Source organism: Ambystoma mexicanum, chromosome 9 (assembly GCF_040938575.1).
Source record: "Ambystoma mexicanum isolate Mex_15411 chromosome 9, UKY_AmexF1_1, whole genome shotgun sequence".
Taxonomy (NCBI): Eukaryota; Metazoa; Chordata; class Amphibia; order Caudata; family Ambystomatidae; genus Ambystoma; species Ambystoma mexicanum.
In genome coordinates this window covers 1,534,068,670-1,534,084,355 of record NC_090931.1, presented here as the reverse complement: position 1 = coordinate 1,534,084,355, position 15,686 = coordinate 1,534,068,670, and the positions used below count along the sequence as shown (strand labels likewise).

General features: G+C 48.9%; 1 protein-coding gene across 1 annotated transcript in view; it reads left to right on the top strand.

Annotated features, from left to right (window-relative positions):
• The window catches only part of LOC138489458 (uncharacterized), a 57,212-nt gene extending 42,193 nt beyond the window's left edge, over positions 1–15,019 (top strand). Inside the window, exons 3-4 of the mRNA XM_069617179.1 lie at positions 12,946–13,341; positions 14,056–15,019. Of these exons, the coding sequence (XP_069473280.1) occupies positions 12,946–13,341; positions 14,056–14,909 (1,250 nt within the window). The 3' untranslated portion in view covers positions 14,910–15,019. The remainder of the gene's footprint in view (positions 1–12,945; positions 13,342–14,055) is intronic.
• The last annotated feature ends 667 nt before the right edge of the window (positions 15,020–15,686 follow it).

Below are 15,686 nucleotides of genomic sequence, written 5' to 3'. Positions count from 1 at the left end.
GGGAATCCGGGGTTGCCTTCGTGGGAATACCCCAAGCGAGACACTGTTTTCTGACGGGGTGATAGAAGAGGAGGAAGAAGTCCCATACGATTTCATGGGATACATTGATTCCGTCACCATTATCCAGGTCTAATTTTCCCCAATTCCTATCCTGTCATCCATGACGCAAGGGGGAGGAATCGGAGTCAATTGCCCAAGGCAGGGAGGGAAGAAAAACCAACTAAAGCAAAGACAGAAGTCTGATATTAATATCCCTTCATCCTCTACCAATCTAGGTAACAGGTGATACCATCAAAAGTCATGTTTCTATAAAAGTCATGTTTCTATAATCCACCATCAGGAATATGGAAGGGGCCAACCATCCCCTTGAGGGAAAACCAGGCTAGAAGATTTCCCTATGTCCATTGTTGATTCCCAGAGTAGCGAGAAATAGATCTATCCTACAAAACCCTTCCATCGCCCCCTTTGCATTTTCAACCAATACTGGGACGAGGAGGAGGGAACCGGGAACATTACCAATAGAAACAACATGTGGAAAGTAAGGGAACCCTACTGTAGAAAGAACTCCAGTTGTCCCACTATGTCACACCCCTGGAGTATCACACAACTCCTTCCTAGCCACGGAATCCAAATGGAGTTGACCCCTCGCACCTTGGTTGGCACGGCTCCTGATTGATATACACATATACACACAGGTACCCCGAGGCAGCCTAAGGGGGAAGGAGGGTTTGGGAGAGGTTGTGGATAGGTAGGGAGTGTTTAGGGTAATCGGAAAAGGGGAACTGGATAACATAACATGACAGAGAACATGCAACATAAACTTGCCTCACACCCTAAGCAAGTAGTCAGGACCCTTCTTAATTAGAGTACCGACTTTCTGCCTTGCATTCGTGTACGTTTCTTAAGAGCCACAAACATAAGCACATTAAGCATGCATGAAATGTAACATGATACTTGTAACACTCATGCACAGTGAACGAATATACAGGCACAGTTACTTCTTTTAATAATGCCCCCTGAGTGTGCCTCACCCTCTCTTACTGCGGCTCCAGAACATATTGTTGACACAGAAATTGGCTTGGAAAGATAATGACTTGATACAACATGAAATTAAACAATGAGCAGCCACAACAAACATAGCGTTACTTCACGTTATGCCCTGACCTCTGCCCTCACTCTAGCTGAGTGTGTAAATAAAACAGCGGTCTACTTAATATGCGTTCATATTGCTTGGGCGCAACCCATGTGTGTTTTTTTAAGCCGCACGTAATTCAGCGCTGTTGTGCATAAGTTCATTCAAGAGTTCCTAACAATGCGGACTGCACCCCACAACGGAAGAAAACATGCTAGTGCACAGCATACATTCATTTCATCACTTAACTGAGGGGTCTCGCTGGCACTTCCCCAGGCAGTGATACTCCTGTGTTGTACGGTCTCCTGCCGTGCTCCTGCTCGATCCAAGGGAGGAATGGAGAGCTGCTTGATCTCAGTGTTTCACTGATGGACCTGCTTTCACATCAATTCTCCCCGAGACCCGGGTAGTGCGTGAAGGGGTCCTCCACGCGCATCGTCTGCACACCTGCTCCCTCCGGCCCGTGCCTGCACCAACAGGCAGCACGGGCCGAAAGATTTCTTAAATAGCAGTTGGCTGCACCTGCCTCATTGCAGGCCAACTGCTGCCCAAAAGACTCATGGGGATTGTAGTTTTTGACGCATTCTCGCACAAAACACCCTGGGAGAACAGCCTTTCGAGCCCAGTACCCCCTTTTCCCTTAAACACTAATAGTCAAGCAGGGTCAGGCATTTAATAATGACCACCCACACCTGACTCTACTTGACTGTTTTTTTTCAGCTAAAAAGGTGTGGTTTTTCACAATGCGGCGAGCGAGCTGACGATGCCGACTGGACCCGAGAAGCCATGGAGCAGAGAGCAGTAGGAGTGAAAGCCTGGAGGATAACTGTACTGAGACGCTGGCCCGGTGTTTGCGAGGGGCTGCAGCGTGGCTGCGGAGCAGTGCCTCCAAGGAGCCGGAGTAAATCAGCCTTTACTCCGGCTCCTTCCCTTGGGACATTTGCCGGTCCCAAGGGTGTCTGATGGCTAGGTGGCGAGACCCTGATCTCAGCCCTGTTTATCTAGATAGGGAAAGACACTGTGTTAAAGCGTCACGAAGCAGAAATGGAGCAAAAATGTACAAAGGACAAAAAAGTGTAAGGGATAATCAGAATAAGAGAAATAGAAAGATGAAAGTTGCGCTAGCAGCGCTGAAGAAAAGTAAAGCGAAAGAAAGGCATTTGAACTGCATAGCTGCATGTCAAGAAGGAAAAAAGTGGAATAAAGACTTTTGCAAAGCGTGCACTGTAAAGAGGACATTGGGCCTCGTTACAAGCTTGCCGTTAGAAAATCGGAATTACCGGCATGCCGGTGCTACTGTGTCTGGTTGGCACTGCTGCTGGAATCAACAGTTGATTCCATGTTGGCATGCCGGACACGCCACCAAACGGCCCCCAAAAAAAAACATACCGGCAGCCTTGCTGCCACTAACTCCGATTCCGGCTCTGCGCCACCAGACATACCGGCACTGTTGTTACCGATACCAGAAATAACGTGATTGCCGGAACAGGAAATGTACCGGCGACCATTAACAAAACACAGTCCATTGCAATCCTCAGTGCATAGGAGTCATAGTCATACCCCAAGCACTGACAAAGTTCCCCAGACATGTCCTCAAGGCATACCTTCAACTATCACTCTGTAAATACCTCCCCTCTCGAGCCCTTCGCTCCTCTACTTCTAACTCCCTCAAGGTCAGCCGTTTTTCAAAGAAATGAGCTGGGGGTAGATCTCTGTCCTCGGCTGGGGCCTCCTTTTGGAACAGCCTCCCTGCCACCTTGAAACCTGAGGAGAACCATCTCTGGTTCTGGAAGCACCTCAAGACCTTCCTCTCGCTTCTGCCTTTGCCTCTCTTCTCCCCTGCTCATCTGTTTTATCTCTGCATCGTGCACCTGACCACCCTCTGTCCTTCGGGCCCAGGTACCTGCTCACCCTGCCACCCTTCTGTACTGCCTCTGGGCCACCCCTTGCACTGGGGTCTGTATCTGTACACATGTGAAGGGGTTAATCCAGAGAAAGTGAGCCAGGAGGAGAAATCCAGCATCACAGGACATCACGGCAAGGAAAGGGTGCGTGGATAGATTCAAGAGGAAGATCCTGGGGATTGGTAGACAAAGGACCGAACGAAAAACGGGTGATTGAAAAAAGTTGAATGGGCCTTCCTCCAATGGGTGTTGTTCATTAACAGGGTGCCGGTGGCGAAGAGGAGGAGGTCTTTGAATGGGCATACTGAGGCCTCGACTAATAGATACTACATATGTGGACATGAAAAGAGTGGTTGTAGAGAGACTGGGTCACGAAAAGAGGCTTACCGAATACAATTTAGAGAAACTAAACTGCTACATGATGAAAACCCCCAACCCCCCCCCCCCGACAGAGTAAAAGAGCTGGCAGACACAAATTGCTACAAACGGTCACTACCATGACGCAGGAGATGGCGGAAAGGATTGTTCTAGAGCAATTTGTTGAAGCACTTCCGCTATCCATACAAGGCTGGATGAGACCACATCATCGACCCAGTTTGATGGAGGCAGTTAATATAGCCTCAGCCTATCAAAAAGCAGGGCAGGTTAGACTAGTAACATAGTAAGCAGTGGACCCTCTTGCACCCCAAGCTGATATACTACTATGCCGAGATGGCCTACCTCCATGATCAAACGACCATAGTGGGAAGGACTAAGAACCCGTCCCAGTAGCGAAGGAAATATGCAGAGTAGAACACTTGGCATGGGATCAAGAGGACCCCAATGTTTTGTATGCGGGGAGTGGGGCCATCTGGTCCGTCTTTGTCCCAAAAGAAACAAGATGGAACCCATTGATGTCGGAACCTTCGAGGTACCTAAAGAGGGGGACTTTTCGGAATCAGTCCAACCCACGAAATCTCCCTATGTGTATACCTGCGATGCAGAGGTGGAGGGATACCAGACACGAGCGCGAATTGACTCCGGAAGCCTACAAACTGCAGTCAGTGATGATCTGGTAGGTGCCAACCCTAAATTTGATAGAAGCATTCCAAATAGATGTGTACATGGGGGTGTTAAAAGATATCCTACAAAAGAGATTCAGATTAAGCTGGCGGGAAACAAATAGACGTAAGGGCTGCCGTGATGCCTGTGTTGCCTGAGTCCCTCCTGGTCGGTTCGGATGTCCCCAACCATCCCCGCATTATACAAAACATTGAGAAAAGCTGGCTGAAGAGCGCTCCCTTTCATGATCAAGAGATTATAGCACCTCCCGCTAAGGAGAAAAGGAGCAGAGCGGAGAGAAGGAAGGTTCAGAAAGAGTGGTGTGAACAAACCATGTTTCCGATAACAGTAGACTGGAAATTAGACAAACAAGGAGACCATTTCGGAATGGCTCAGGAGCTGGATCCTGTGTTTTGTCATCCCCGGGCCTCCACAGAAAAAAAATAAAGAGGAGAGGGTCCCTATTTTGTGAAAGACAAGGGCTTATATTACCGAATAACAAAAGGGCCTGGGGTAGAAACAGTCCACCAACTACTGGTGCCGAGCAAATGTTATCGAGCTGTGTTAGAAGTGGCCCATCTCCAAGTTTTTGGCGCCACTTTCTCACCTCTCCCGTTCCCCCTTCGGCTGACTCGCACCGTGAAAAAGCCCTTTCCATGCTCCACTCTGCTATATCTGATACTCTCGATGTTCTTGCCCCTGTCATGATGATCCACTTGAAGCCCAAAGCCAAGTGCAATTCCTGGTACGACTCAGACCTCGTCACTCTCAAATGCAAGTGCAGGGTGGCTGAGCGGAAATGGTGTGTTTCTGGTTCATCCTCCGACAAACTGGCCTGTTGCCTGCTCGAAAGGCAGTACCGGCTCTCTGCCCGCACCAAGAAGAGAGCTCACATCCAAGCCCACATCTCTGTGGCATCTAACAACTCGGCTGAACTCTTTAAAATCTGCAAGGAACTGGCCACTCCTGCTGCAGTCTTTACCTCTCCTGTCCCCTCCCAGGCCCTCTACATGGCTCTGGCTTCTACTCTCCACAACTCATCCAGGACAGGACTGCAAGACTTGTCCTTGGGCTCAAGCTCAGGGATTGTATGTCTCCAGGACTGAAATCTCTGCAGTGGCTCCCAGTGGCTGTCAGGATTAAGTTCAAAACCCTCTGCATTGTCCACAGGGCCTTCTGGGGCCTGAGGCCTCGATACCTTCAACTCTCTCTTCCTAAATATCTTCCTTCACGAGCTCTTCACTCATCCGCCTCCAACTCCCTCAGCGTCAGCCTCTTCTCTAAGCAACAAGTTGGTGGTAGATCTTTCTTTGGCTGGGGCCTCCCTCTGGAACAGCCTCCCTGTCTCCTTGAAACTTGAGGAGAACCATCTCTGGTTCCGTAAGCACCTCAAACACTTCCTCTTTGCTTCAGCTTTCTCTCATCTCTCCTGCTGATCTCCTGGCTGAAACTGCACTGGTTACCTGGCTACCCTCTGACCTTGGGCTCATGTCCCTGACCTCGCCAGTTGCACACCTGCACTGTCTCCCTGGCAACCTGCGCACTTGGGGACTGTTTTTTGTATCCCTACAGTCCCCCCACCAGCACATGACACCTGATATCTGCACTTACCCTTGCACTTGCCACGAGCTGGCTATACTTCTCTTATTGTTTATTTATTCTATTTAACCCATGTACTACACTGTCCCCTCCCCCTTCTCACCCCACACTTTTCTCCTCCCCACTTTCCCTGCACTTGCGCGATCTGCATGACATCTGGCCTTGTAGGATCATTGTCTCAGTCTTCCGTCTGCCCCCCGCCTTGCTGCGTCACGCCTTGAAACACTTGTCTATAGGCTCGTTATAAATGCCATATCATATCAAGTGGGAGAAGGCCCTTAGGAGCTGAAAAGACGGCCCAAAAGATTCTAGGGAGATATTTTTGGCCTAGAGTGTATGGCCAAATGTTAGGTTCTGCCAGCAGTGTGGAGAGTGCCAAAAAAAGAACAGAGCCAACATCACAAACGTTCCCTTACAACCCATGCCTCTGATTCTAGAACCCTTCCACAGGATAGGAATGGATATCGGAGGACCCCTCGACCCCACTAGCCGGGGTCACAAGTACTTGCTGGTGATAGTGGACTACGCCACCCGCTACTCAGAAGCCTTCTCTTTGAGAACCATCAATTGCCAGCAAATCTGTGACACACTGGTACCTTTTTATAGCCCACATGGGCATTCCTCGAGAAATTGTGACCGTCCAGGGTACCAATTTCATATCTTCAGTACTTAGACAAGTGTGTGAGACTCTTCACATTGAGCAATTGAGAACACCCGTCTATTACCCACAAACAAATGGATTGGTGGAGAGATACAATCAAGCCATTAAGCAAATGTTGAGGAAAACGGCAAACCCTGAAGAAAGAAACTGAGACAGACTGATACCATGGATACTGATGAACCTACGCAACACACCCCAGTCTTCGATGGGGTTTGCACCCTTTGAACTTTTTTTTTGGAAGGACCGTATGATCACTTCCTGTTAAAGAAAAATGGGTAGCACCCGCATGCACGGTCGCAATGATCAACACAGAAGAAGTACTGACCGAATACCTTTCTAAGAGTTGAGCCAACGTTGGAAAAGAAGCCCTGAACATAAATTCAGATTTAAGTGCCACACAGAGAACGGAACTGATGCATTTAGTGGACCAGTACTCAAAAGTGTTTTCATCTTCACCTGGTAGAACCACTCAGGCCTATCACCGCATAGAGACTACCCCAGGTAACCCAGTCAGATTACACCCCTAACGAATCCCAGAAGCGCAGGTCCAGACCATCAATCAAGAGGTACAGGCTATGCTACAGATGGGAGCGATAGAGCTTTCTCACAGTAATTGGTGCTCCCCCATGGTGCTGGTGCCTAAACCCAATGGCAGTTCTAAGTTCTGCATGGACTTTGTAATTAAACAAAAAATTAAAGTTTGACGCATACCCCATGCCCAGGATTGAAGATCTCCTCGACAAGCTGGGAAAAGCCCAATATTTGACCACCATTGACCTCTCCAAAGGTTACTGACAAATTCCACTCCATCTGGCCGACAAGGAAAAAACTGCCTTCGCATCCCCTACCGGTCTTTACCAATTCACGGTACTTCCTTTTGGACTTCATGGGGCACCGGCTACCTTCCAGTGACTTATGAACACCCTGCTCAAAGGTCATGAACAATATGTAGGAGCCTACCTCGACAACATACAGCCAGTCCTGGAAGAAACACTTGAAACACCTGGAAGCCATTTTCGAGAACTTGTGTCAAGCAGGTCTACATATCAACTCAAAGAAAACGACCAACTTCCACACGAAATATCTAGGATACTTCGTCGGTCAGGGGAACATTAGACTGCAGAAGGAGGAGTTGGAGGCAATACAAAGATTACAGTTTCAAGCCAACACCCGTCAAGACCGGGCCTTTCTAGGATTTGTCGGATATTATCGCTGATTCATCCTACACTTCTCAACTATAGCGGCCCAGCTGACGGACTTACTAAGATCCTCGGCTCCCGCCAAACGGTAATGGCGATACGATGTTACGGAGGCCGCCTATAATGCATTAAAGAATGCTCTTACAGATCAAGCAGTTCTACAATGTCCCGATTATGATGCACCATTCTTTCTGTATACCAACGCTTTTGGAACCGGACTGGGAGCCCTCTTATACCAAAATCAAGGGGAGTCAGAGAGACACATTCTCTTCATCAACCAAAAATGACTTTTCCATGAAATAGCATCTGCAACCAAATAGGAGTGTCTAGCGGTCAAATGGGCGGTGAAAGCCCTCAGATACTATCTACTGGGATGTCATTTTACATTGGTGACAGACCACGCTCCCATTAGTCTGGCTAGCCAGGAACAAGGATACCAACCCCAGAATACTGAGATGGTTTCTTTCTCTCCAACCGTTCTCCTTCCAAACCATTCACCACTCTTGTCGATTGATGGCACAAGCAGATTTTGTCACGTGGCCCGCCCCTCCTGAACGTAAGCGCCTAGACGGGGGGAGGGGAGGTCTGTGAAGGGCTTAATCCAGAGAAAGTGAGCCAGGAGGAGAAATCCAGCACCATAGGACATCGCGGCAAGGAAAGGGTGCGTCGATAGATTAAGGAGGAGTGTCCCTGCGGATTGATAGACAAGGGACAGAACGAATAACAAGTGATCTCAAAAAAGGTGAAGGGGCTTTCCTTATATGGGTGTTGTGTTCGTTAACAGGGTGCCGGTGGAGAAGAGAGGAGGTCTTTGAATGGGCATACTGAGGCCTTGACAAGTGAAATATTCTGTCAGGAAATTGTTATAAGCCACTTTGGGCTGACGTGTGTAAAGCAGCAAAGTTGAACTGTGTTGCTGGAAGAAAGCAAAGATGCCGAGCCTGTTGTGGAAGATTTTTGTCACGGGAGACTGGAGTGAAACTGACAGGCTCAGGTTAGGAGCCGTGTGATTACCTAGAGGAAGGAGTTACCATTGTCCGACAACTGCCTGAGATAAGTGACTGTAAAGTGTACTGCCTGAGAAATTCCATTCAAGTTAATGCAAATTAAATTGACACGCGCTTGACTCGAAGCTGTGTCATGGTGCCGGATTGGGATTTGACAGCATAAACAAAGACAGTGTAGCGGCCATGAGGAGAACTCCATTATAATATAATGTGAATGAAACTGACACGTGCTCGCGCTCAGAGCTGTGTTATGAAACCAGCAAATGAACCAGCTGCCTGAGCAAACTCAGAAAAGCGGCCGCGAAGAGAATTCCATTATAACTTAATGTGAAAGAAACTGACACGCGCTCGCACTCGAAGCCGTGTCATGGTTCCGGAATGGGATTTGACAGCATAAACAAACGCAGCGTAGCAGCCGTGAGGAGAATTACATTATAATCTAATGTTTTTTTTTATAACCTTTATTTATAATCTCACACAATTAGGGCATACACACATTGTTAAGAATTCAAAACATTACATCACACGAGGTTACATTCCATGTCAATCTAGTTCTTCGCTTCAGCTTTGTCTCACAGGTATTGTTTGTATCTGGCCCATATATTTCTGGGTCTGGAAGTGGGTTGCACTGAGTCTACATACAGTTCCTCGGTATCATTTGTCCATATCATGTCCCTTTCCCAATCTGCCTTCGTAGGCGGTGTATTGCTTTTCCACTTCAGCAGTATTGCCCTTTTAGCTATCAGTAAGTTCAGGTTCAGGAGTTTCCGCCATGTTGGGTTCATCTTTCCCACAGCCCCCTGGAGACATAACTGCGGTGACCACTCGATGGGCTGATCAGCCATTTCATCTAGCGCTGTACAGATCTCTGCCCAGTATTCTTTTAATTTTATACATGTCCACAACATGTGGAAAATATCTGCGTCTTCAGATTGACATCTCGGGCGTGTACTCACAGCTGTGGGGTAGATGCACTTGAGCCTAGCAGGGGTTTAATGTGTCCTATGGACTATCTTATAGTCTATATGTTTGTACCTGGGATTACATGATGTGTTTGGTCAGTGTGCATATCTGCAGCCCTTGGTGGGCCTCTATTTGATGCGCCAGGTCTTCCTCCCATTTAACTCTGGCATTATGTTCTTCTGTTGGGCGAGTTTGAGCAATAGTCCTATACAGGGTGGATGCCGTGATTTTCCCTGCACTTTCAGTGAACATGTATCCCAATCCCAGGTTTATCGCTGGTTCTTCCGGAACAGCTGGCCATCCGCTCCTAATTGATGCTTTTATGCGCATATAGTGCAGTTTGTGTTTGGGCGCGTCTCCTACTATGTCTTTAAGGTTCTCCCAGGTCACAAAACGTTTGTCTAGGAACAATTGACCCCATTGAACGATGCCCCTGGCGGCCCAATGTGTAGTGGCGTCCTTCTCTAAAGTAGGCAGTATATGGGGGTCGCCCCAGATTGGCATGCTCGGGTGATGCAACTTATCTGTACCGTAAAAGTCGGTAATTCTGGCCCAGGCCGTATCCGTCACCTGTGAAGGGTCGATGGAATTATGATGTTTGGGGCGTGACCTCGTCATATTGTGGAGCAGTGTGTTAGGCTCCGGTGTGTAGTGTTCATGTGATGTACCCTTAGGGTTGAGGAAGTTAGTAGCCTACTTGGCAGCGTAGTGTGCTTGCGCTGATAAATAGGAGAGTTTAAAATCAGGTGCCGCTAGGCCTCCTTGTGGGTATGGGCCCGTTAATGTCCTCCAACTCAATCTGGAATGTCCCCTCCCCCATGTGAATGTGATGCAGGCACTTTTTATTTTTGTGAACAGTGCTGGAGCAGGCCACACCGGAACTGTATTGAATAGGTAGAAGAGTTTTGGGAGAATTATCATTTTAATAAGGGCGATTCTCCCCATTATTGAAATAGGTAGGGTGCTCCAACATGCCATTTTCGCGCACAATGCGTCGGCCATGATGTTGTAATTTAGAGCGCGTGATAATTGGGCAGTCCTAGCCATGTATGTTCCTAGATATTTAATATGTATAGGGCTCCAAATGAATCCGTGAAGTTTGTGGGGTGCTACCGTTGTTTTTGTGAGTGGGAACATTTCAGATTTGTTAGCATTGAGTCTTAGGCCAGAGAAGTCGCCAAACTTCTTGACTTCCGCCAGAACCCTGCCAAGCGTGCGATCTGGGTTCTTTAAGTACAACAAAATGTCATCCGCCTATAATGTGATAATTTCCAGTTTACCTTCTAGCCATAGGCCATATGTACTGTAGCGGGTCCTAAGTATGTCCACCAGGGGATCACCAATGCGAATAGTAGCGGTGATAATGGGCAGCCTTGTCAGGTGCCTCCCAGGAGTTTGTGTGTCTGATAAGGAGTCCTTAATACTTATCTTGGCATAGGGGCGTGTGTATAATATTTTGATCCATTTGATGAAATTAGGACCAAACCTGTAATTCTGTAGTACTCTAAATAGATAGGGCAGGTATACTGTATCTAATGCTTTCTGCATCTCCAGAGACACTGCCACCGCTTGAGTTTCTTCGGGTATTGTTGCCAGGATCTTGTGGCACCGTCTAATATTTGTTGCCGTGGAACTTCCTGCTACGAAGCCGGCCTGGTCTTCATGGACCATGTAGGGCATCAGCGGGGTTAGCCGGGCTGCTAATATTTTGGCGAAAATTTTAGCATCAGAGTTTATTAGTGACAGTGGTCTGTAGGAGCCGCATTCATCCGGTGGTTTCCCAGGTTTAAGTAATAGCGTGATGACTGCATCTCTGGTGGTTTCAGGTAGTTCCCCTTTTTCTAGGGCCTCTGTCCACACTGCGTGTAGCTTGGGTAAAGAAGTGAACTGAACTCTTTATAGAATTCCGCTCCTAGGCCTTCTGTGCCCAGTGATTTCCCTTTGGGTAGTGATTTTATAGCTTCTGATATCTCGGCCTCAGTGATTGGGTTTTCAAGGGTTTCCCTAATAGCGTCACTAAGCAGTGTCGTTGGTATGCTGGTGAGATATTGATCTATTTCCTCATCAGTGTCGCTGCTCTGGGGGGGGGGTATAGCTGCTTGTAAAACTCAGACTGCCCCGCTAACCTCTGTACTGTCCGTGGTCACTTTGCCTTTTGTCAATTTTATGCATGGGATGGCAGTCGGGCCTCGTTCGCCTCGCACCGCCCTGGTTAGAAGTCTCCCCAGGTGCTCACTCTCCCCGTATCGTTGTGCTGCTGCGGCTTTATCAAAGTAGCGGATTTCCCGATCCGCTGCTTCTTTAAATTCGTCTAGTTTAGTTTTACTCTCGAGCCGTCATTATAATCTGATGTTAATAAAACTGACATGCGCTCGCGCTCAGAGCCATGTTACGAAACCAGCAAGTGAATCGGCTGTCTGAGCAAACCCAGCGACGCGGCCGTGAGGAGAATTCTATTATAACTTAATGTGAAAGAAACTGACGCGCGCTTGCCCTCGGAGCCGTTATGAAACCAGCAAGTGAATCAGTTGACTGAACGAACACTGACACACGCTTGCATATGGAGACGTAACATGAAATCAGAAAGTGAAATGACTGCATAAACCATTACGGTGTGAGAGGCGGATGTAAGACTTTCTATGCATGTCGTTGAAGTGATGTGCCTCAATTGGAAGTGGCTTTACTCACAAGCAGGATTCTGTAAGGAAAACACAATCTATCCGAGGTGTGAATAGAGAGAAATGACGCGCCTAAGACATCGTTTAGCCTGCATGTGGGGAGACACCCTGAACAGAGTGAGATCCTTTATCCTCACTTCTTACTCCTGCATAATAGATGTGATCCATGAAGGGGTAAAAGAAAAGGCCAAACCTCTCACCAGGACACTGAAAGCAAACAGTAATAATACCAGATTGACATTGAGCCCATGATGGGTAAGTGAGCCTCCAGAGGTCCCAATAGAAGGCTGCACAACATTGAGCAAATTGAAGGGAAAAAAGTTGTCTTCCCAGTCCTCAACTGTTTGAACAATTTAAGAAATAAAAGGTTCATTTGAGAAAGTGGGTCCAGAGAGTTCTCATTATTTCCCACAAAAAATATGTGCGACATCCCCCACCCACTTCTCTTCTGCGCTTATCAGATACACCCTATCTGCTTAACCCAGCACTTGCCAATTGCTGGCTGCACTACCACCATTATTTATTTAACTTATTTATTTATTCTGTTCTCTCCTCTGCTCAGCACATTCCACCTCTCCCCCTTCCATGCACTTTACCACTTTTCCCTTTCCCATGCACTTGCACGTTCTCAATGTCACTGGGCCTAGTAAGATTGTTGTTTTTGTTCTCCCCTGTTCCCCTCCCTTTGCCTGGTTGTGCTCTGAAACACTTGTGTACGAGCGCAATATAAATAAAATATTTTATTTCATTTCATTAACCAGCTGCACGGAGGCGCAAGCCACGTTTCAGTGAAGCTGAACTGAACATGCTGGCGGACACGCTAGTGGAGAACGCAGGAGAAGTCTTCTTAAGCGATCTACGCCGGCAATCCCTAATAAGGAAAAAGGCCATTTGGGAAGAGGTGGCCCGGAAGGTGTCGGCGGTAGGGACAACCCCCAGAACAGTCAGGGACTGCCGCAAGAGGTGGGACGATCTACGTCTACGGGTGCGGAACCTTCTTTTCGCACAGCGCGCCCATGGCATGGCCACGGGAGGTGGACCAGCATCACCAATCAAACTCCAGGCCTGGGAAGAAACCTGCAGCAGTATCCTGCACCTGGAGGCTATCGAGGGAGTTGGAGATGCGGAGGTTGGAGTTCCTACATCTGATGAGGCTGGTGAGTACCCGTAAGCCCAATGACAGATCACACACCTTCTTACCTCTATGCAAATGAGTAGGCCAGCATGTCAAGTATGTCTTACCCAACACCAGTACAGCCCTGTTGACTGTGCACCCACCTTCAACGTGATTGAACACATCCACCTATACCTTGCCTGCAACCCACATCCATACACCACTCTCACATCACACAGGTCCCCTGTATCGCCCTCACAAGATACACCTGTAAGGACTCAGACACACATCCCCCTAACACTGCACAACTGCTGTTGTCACTGTCGTGCTATCACATGCCCAAAGTAACGTCAGTGTCAAGCACCTCCACCACCAGCAAATGACAAGATGCACACATCAATGACACATGTGGCCCACTTGTCCTATCCGCCATTTCCCATCCCACTAAATCATCAACGCAGCAACTGCCATAGGCAGCAGTCGCATCTGAAACGCATCCGTGTCACAATCAGACACAACACCATGCCATACTGCTTGTGTGACACACCCATGACACCCTAACCGGGAAACACCAGTACCCCAGGCAACAGCCAGTGCTCACACCATGTCCGTAAACCACACATGCACCCACACAGCCTCCCCGACACATGCATGTGTGTGCACCATGTCCATGACCACGCACATACATTAGTACTAGCATTTATGTCTGTCTGAATCCACACCCATCACTGATGCCCTGCCTTTCTGTCCCACACAGGCACATCATCTGGCAATGAGGGCGAACAGCCCACCACATCCAGGACCACCAGAGCACGGCCCCGCCACTGGACAACCACCACCACCTCCACCCAGGATTCTAACGCATTCACCAGCAGACGGGAGTGGGCAACTACTCCTGCTGCCAAGCCAACCTCCCAGCAGGAGGCCCCTGGGGCACATCCACCCCCGCCAGCAGGAGGCACCTGGGGCACATCCACCCCCCCCAGCAGGAGACACCTGGGGCACATCCACCCCCCCGAGCAGGAGGCACCTGGGGCACATCCACCACCCCAGCTGGAGGAACCTGCACCCCTTCCGCAAGGGGGTGCACCCAACAACATTGGGGATAATGGAGTCGACAATATATTCAGCAACCATAGCTATGTGGATGCTCGGGGATTCAGTCCCGTGGGCCCAATGAGCCCCCAACCCAGACAACAGCAACCCCTATGCAATGTACGTGATATCGAGGGGCGCCTGTCTAGGATGGAGGCAAGACAGCAATCTATGCACGCAATGGTGCAACAATACCTGGACGAGGCCCGGCTCATGCGGGAGACACTTCAGGACACATCCAGGAGAACCTCACGGATGCTGGGCAGAGCCACAGAAGGCATTTACCATCTGGCACAGCGTGTGAGGGAGGGAAATGGGTCAATTACAACCCTGGTGGAGTCCATAGCCGTGTTGGTGCAGGCAATTGCTGACCAACGGCACATGCCCTTGCCGCTGGCACCATCCTCAAGCACCACTCCCACAAGTTCCCTACCAAGCAGCCCAAGGCGTAGATCGCAGCGGCTGATTCGCCCTGCAGAAGGGCGCACCCCTCCTTCTAAAAGGGGACATAAATAGGACACAGATTGTGTGTGGGGAGGGATAGTTGGGTGGGATGGTTGGGTGGAATCGTAGAGGTAGTTGAGGCCTATCACAAATAGTTATTTTTGTCACAATATATTTGGTGTTGAAAAGAAATGACTGGACATTCATCTTTCAGTGAGTGCATTTATTCATGTACAGTGTCCAGTGCCCAGTGCCCAGTGCGATCGATGTCCAGTGCCCAGTGTGCACGATGTCCAGTGCCGTGTGTGTAACAGGTGCTCAAAAGTAGTGGTGTAATAAGGTCTCCACGTGTGGCACGTCCATCATTGCCATTGCGGCGCTGTGCATTATCCTCATCATCAGTCTCGTCAGCCTCTGGTGCCAGCATGTCCATGTCGGGGCCAAGGGGACGTTGCGGCGGATGCACATGTTGTGCAACATGGCACATGCCAGCACATTTTGTCCACCTTCTCAGGGCTGTACATGAGGGCTTACCCCGATCTGCTGAGGCAGCGGAACCTGGCCTTCAACAGGCCAAACGTCTGCTCAATGGTGCAGTGAGTGCGTACACGGGCAGTGTTGTACGCCTGTTTGTGCCTGTTGTGGAGTTGCCTGACGGGGGGGTCATTAGCCATGGCATCAGGGGATCCCCAGTCTCACCTGCACAGGAGCAACAGAAAGAGTACATGTCAATTTCCTTGTAATTTCAAGTTGGCACAGGCTGTATAGTGTTAACAAGCACAGGCAAAACAGTTTAGATAGCATATGTTTTTTTGTGTACCCGAAGGGAACTTTGTCATGGTGCGTGTG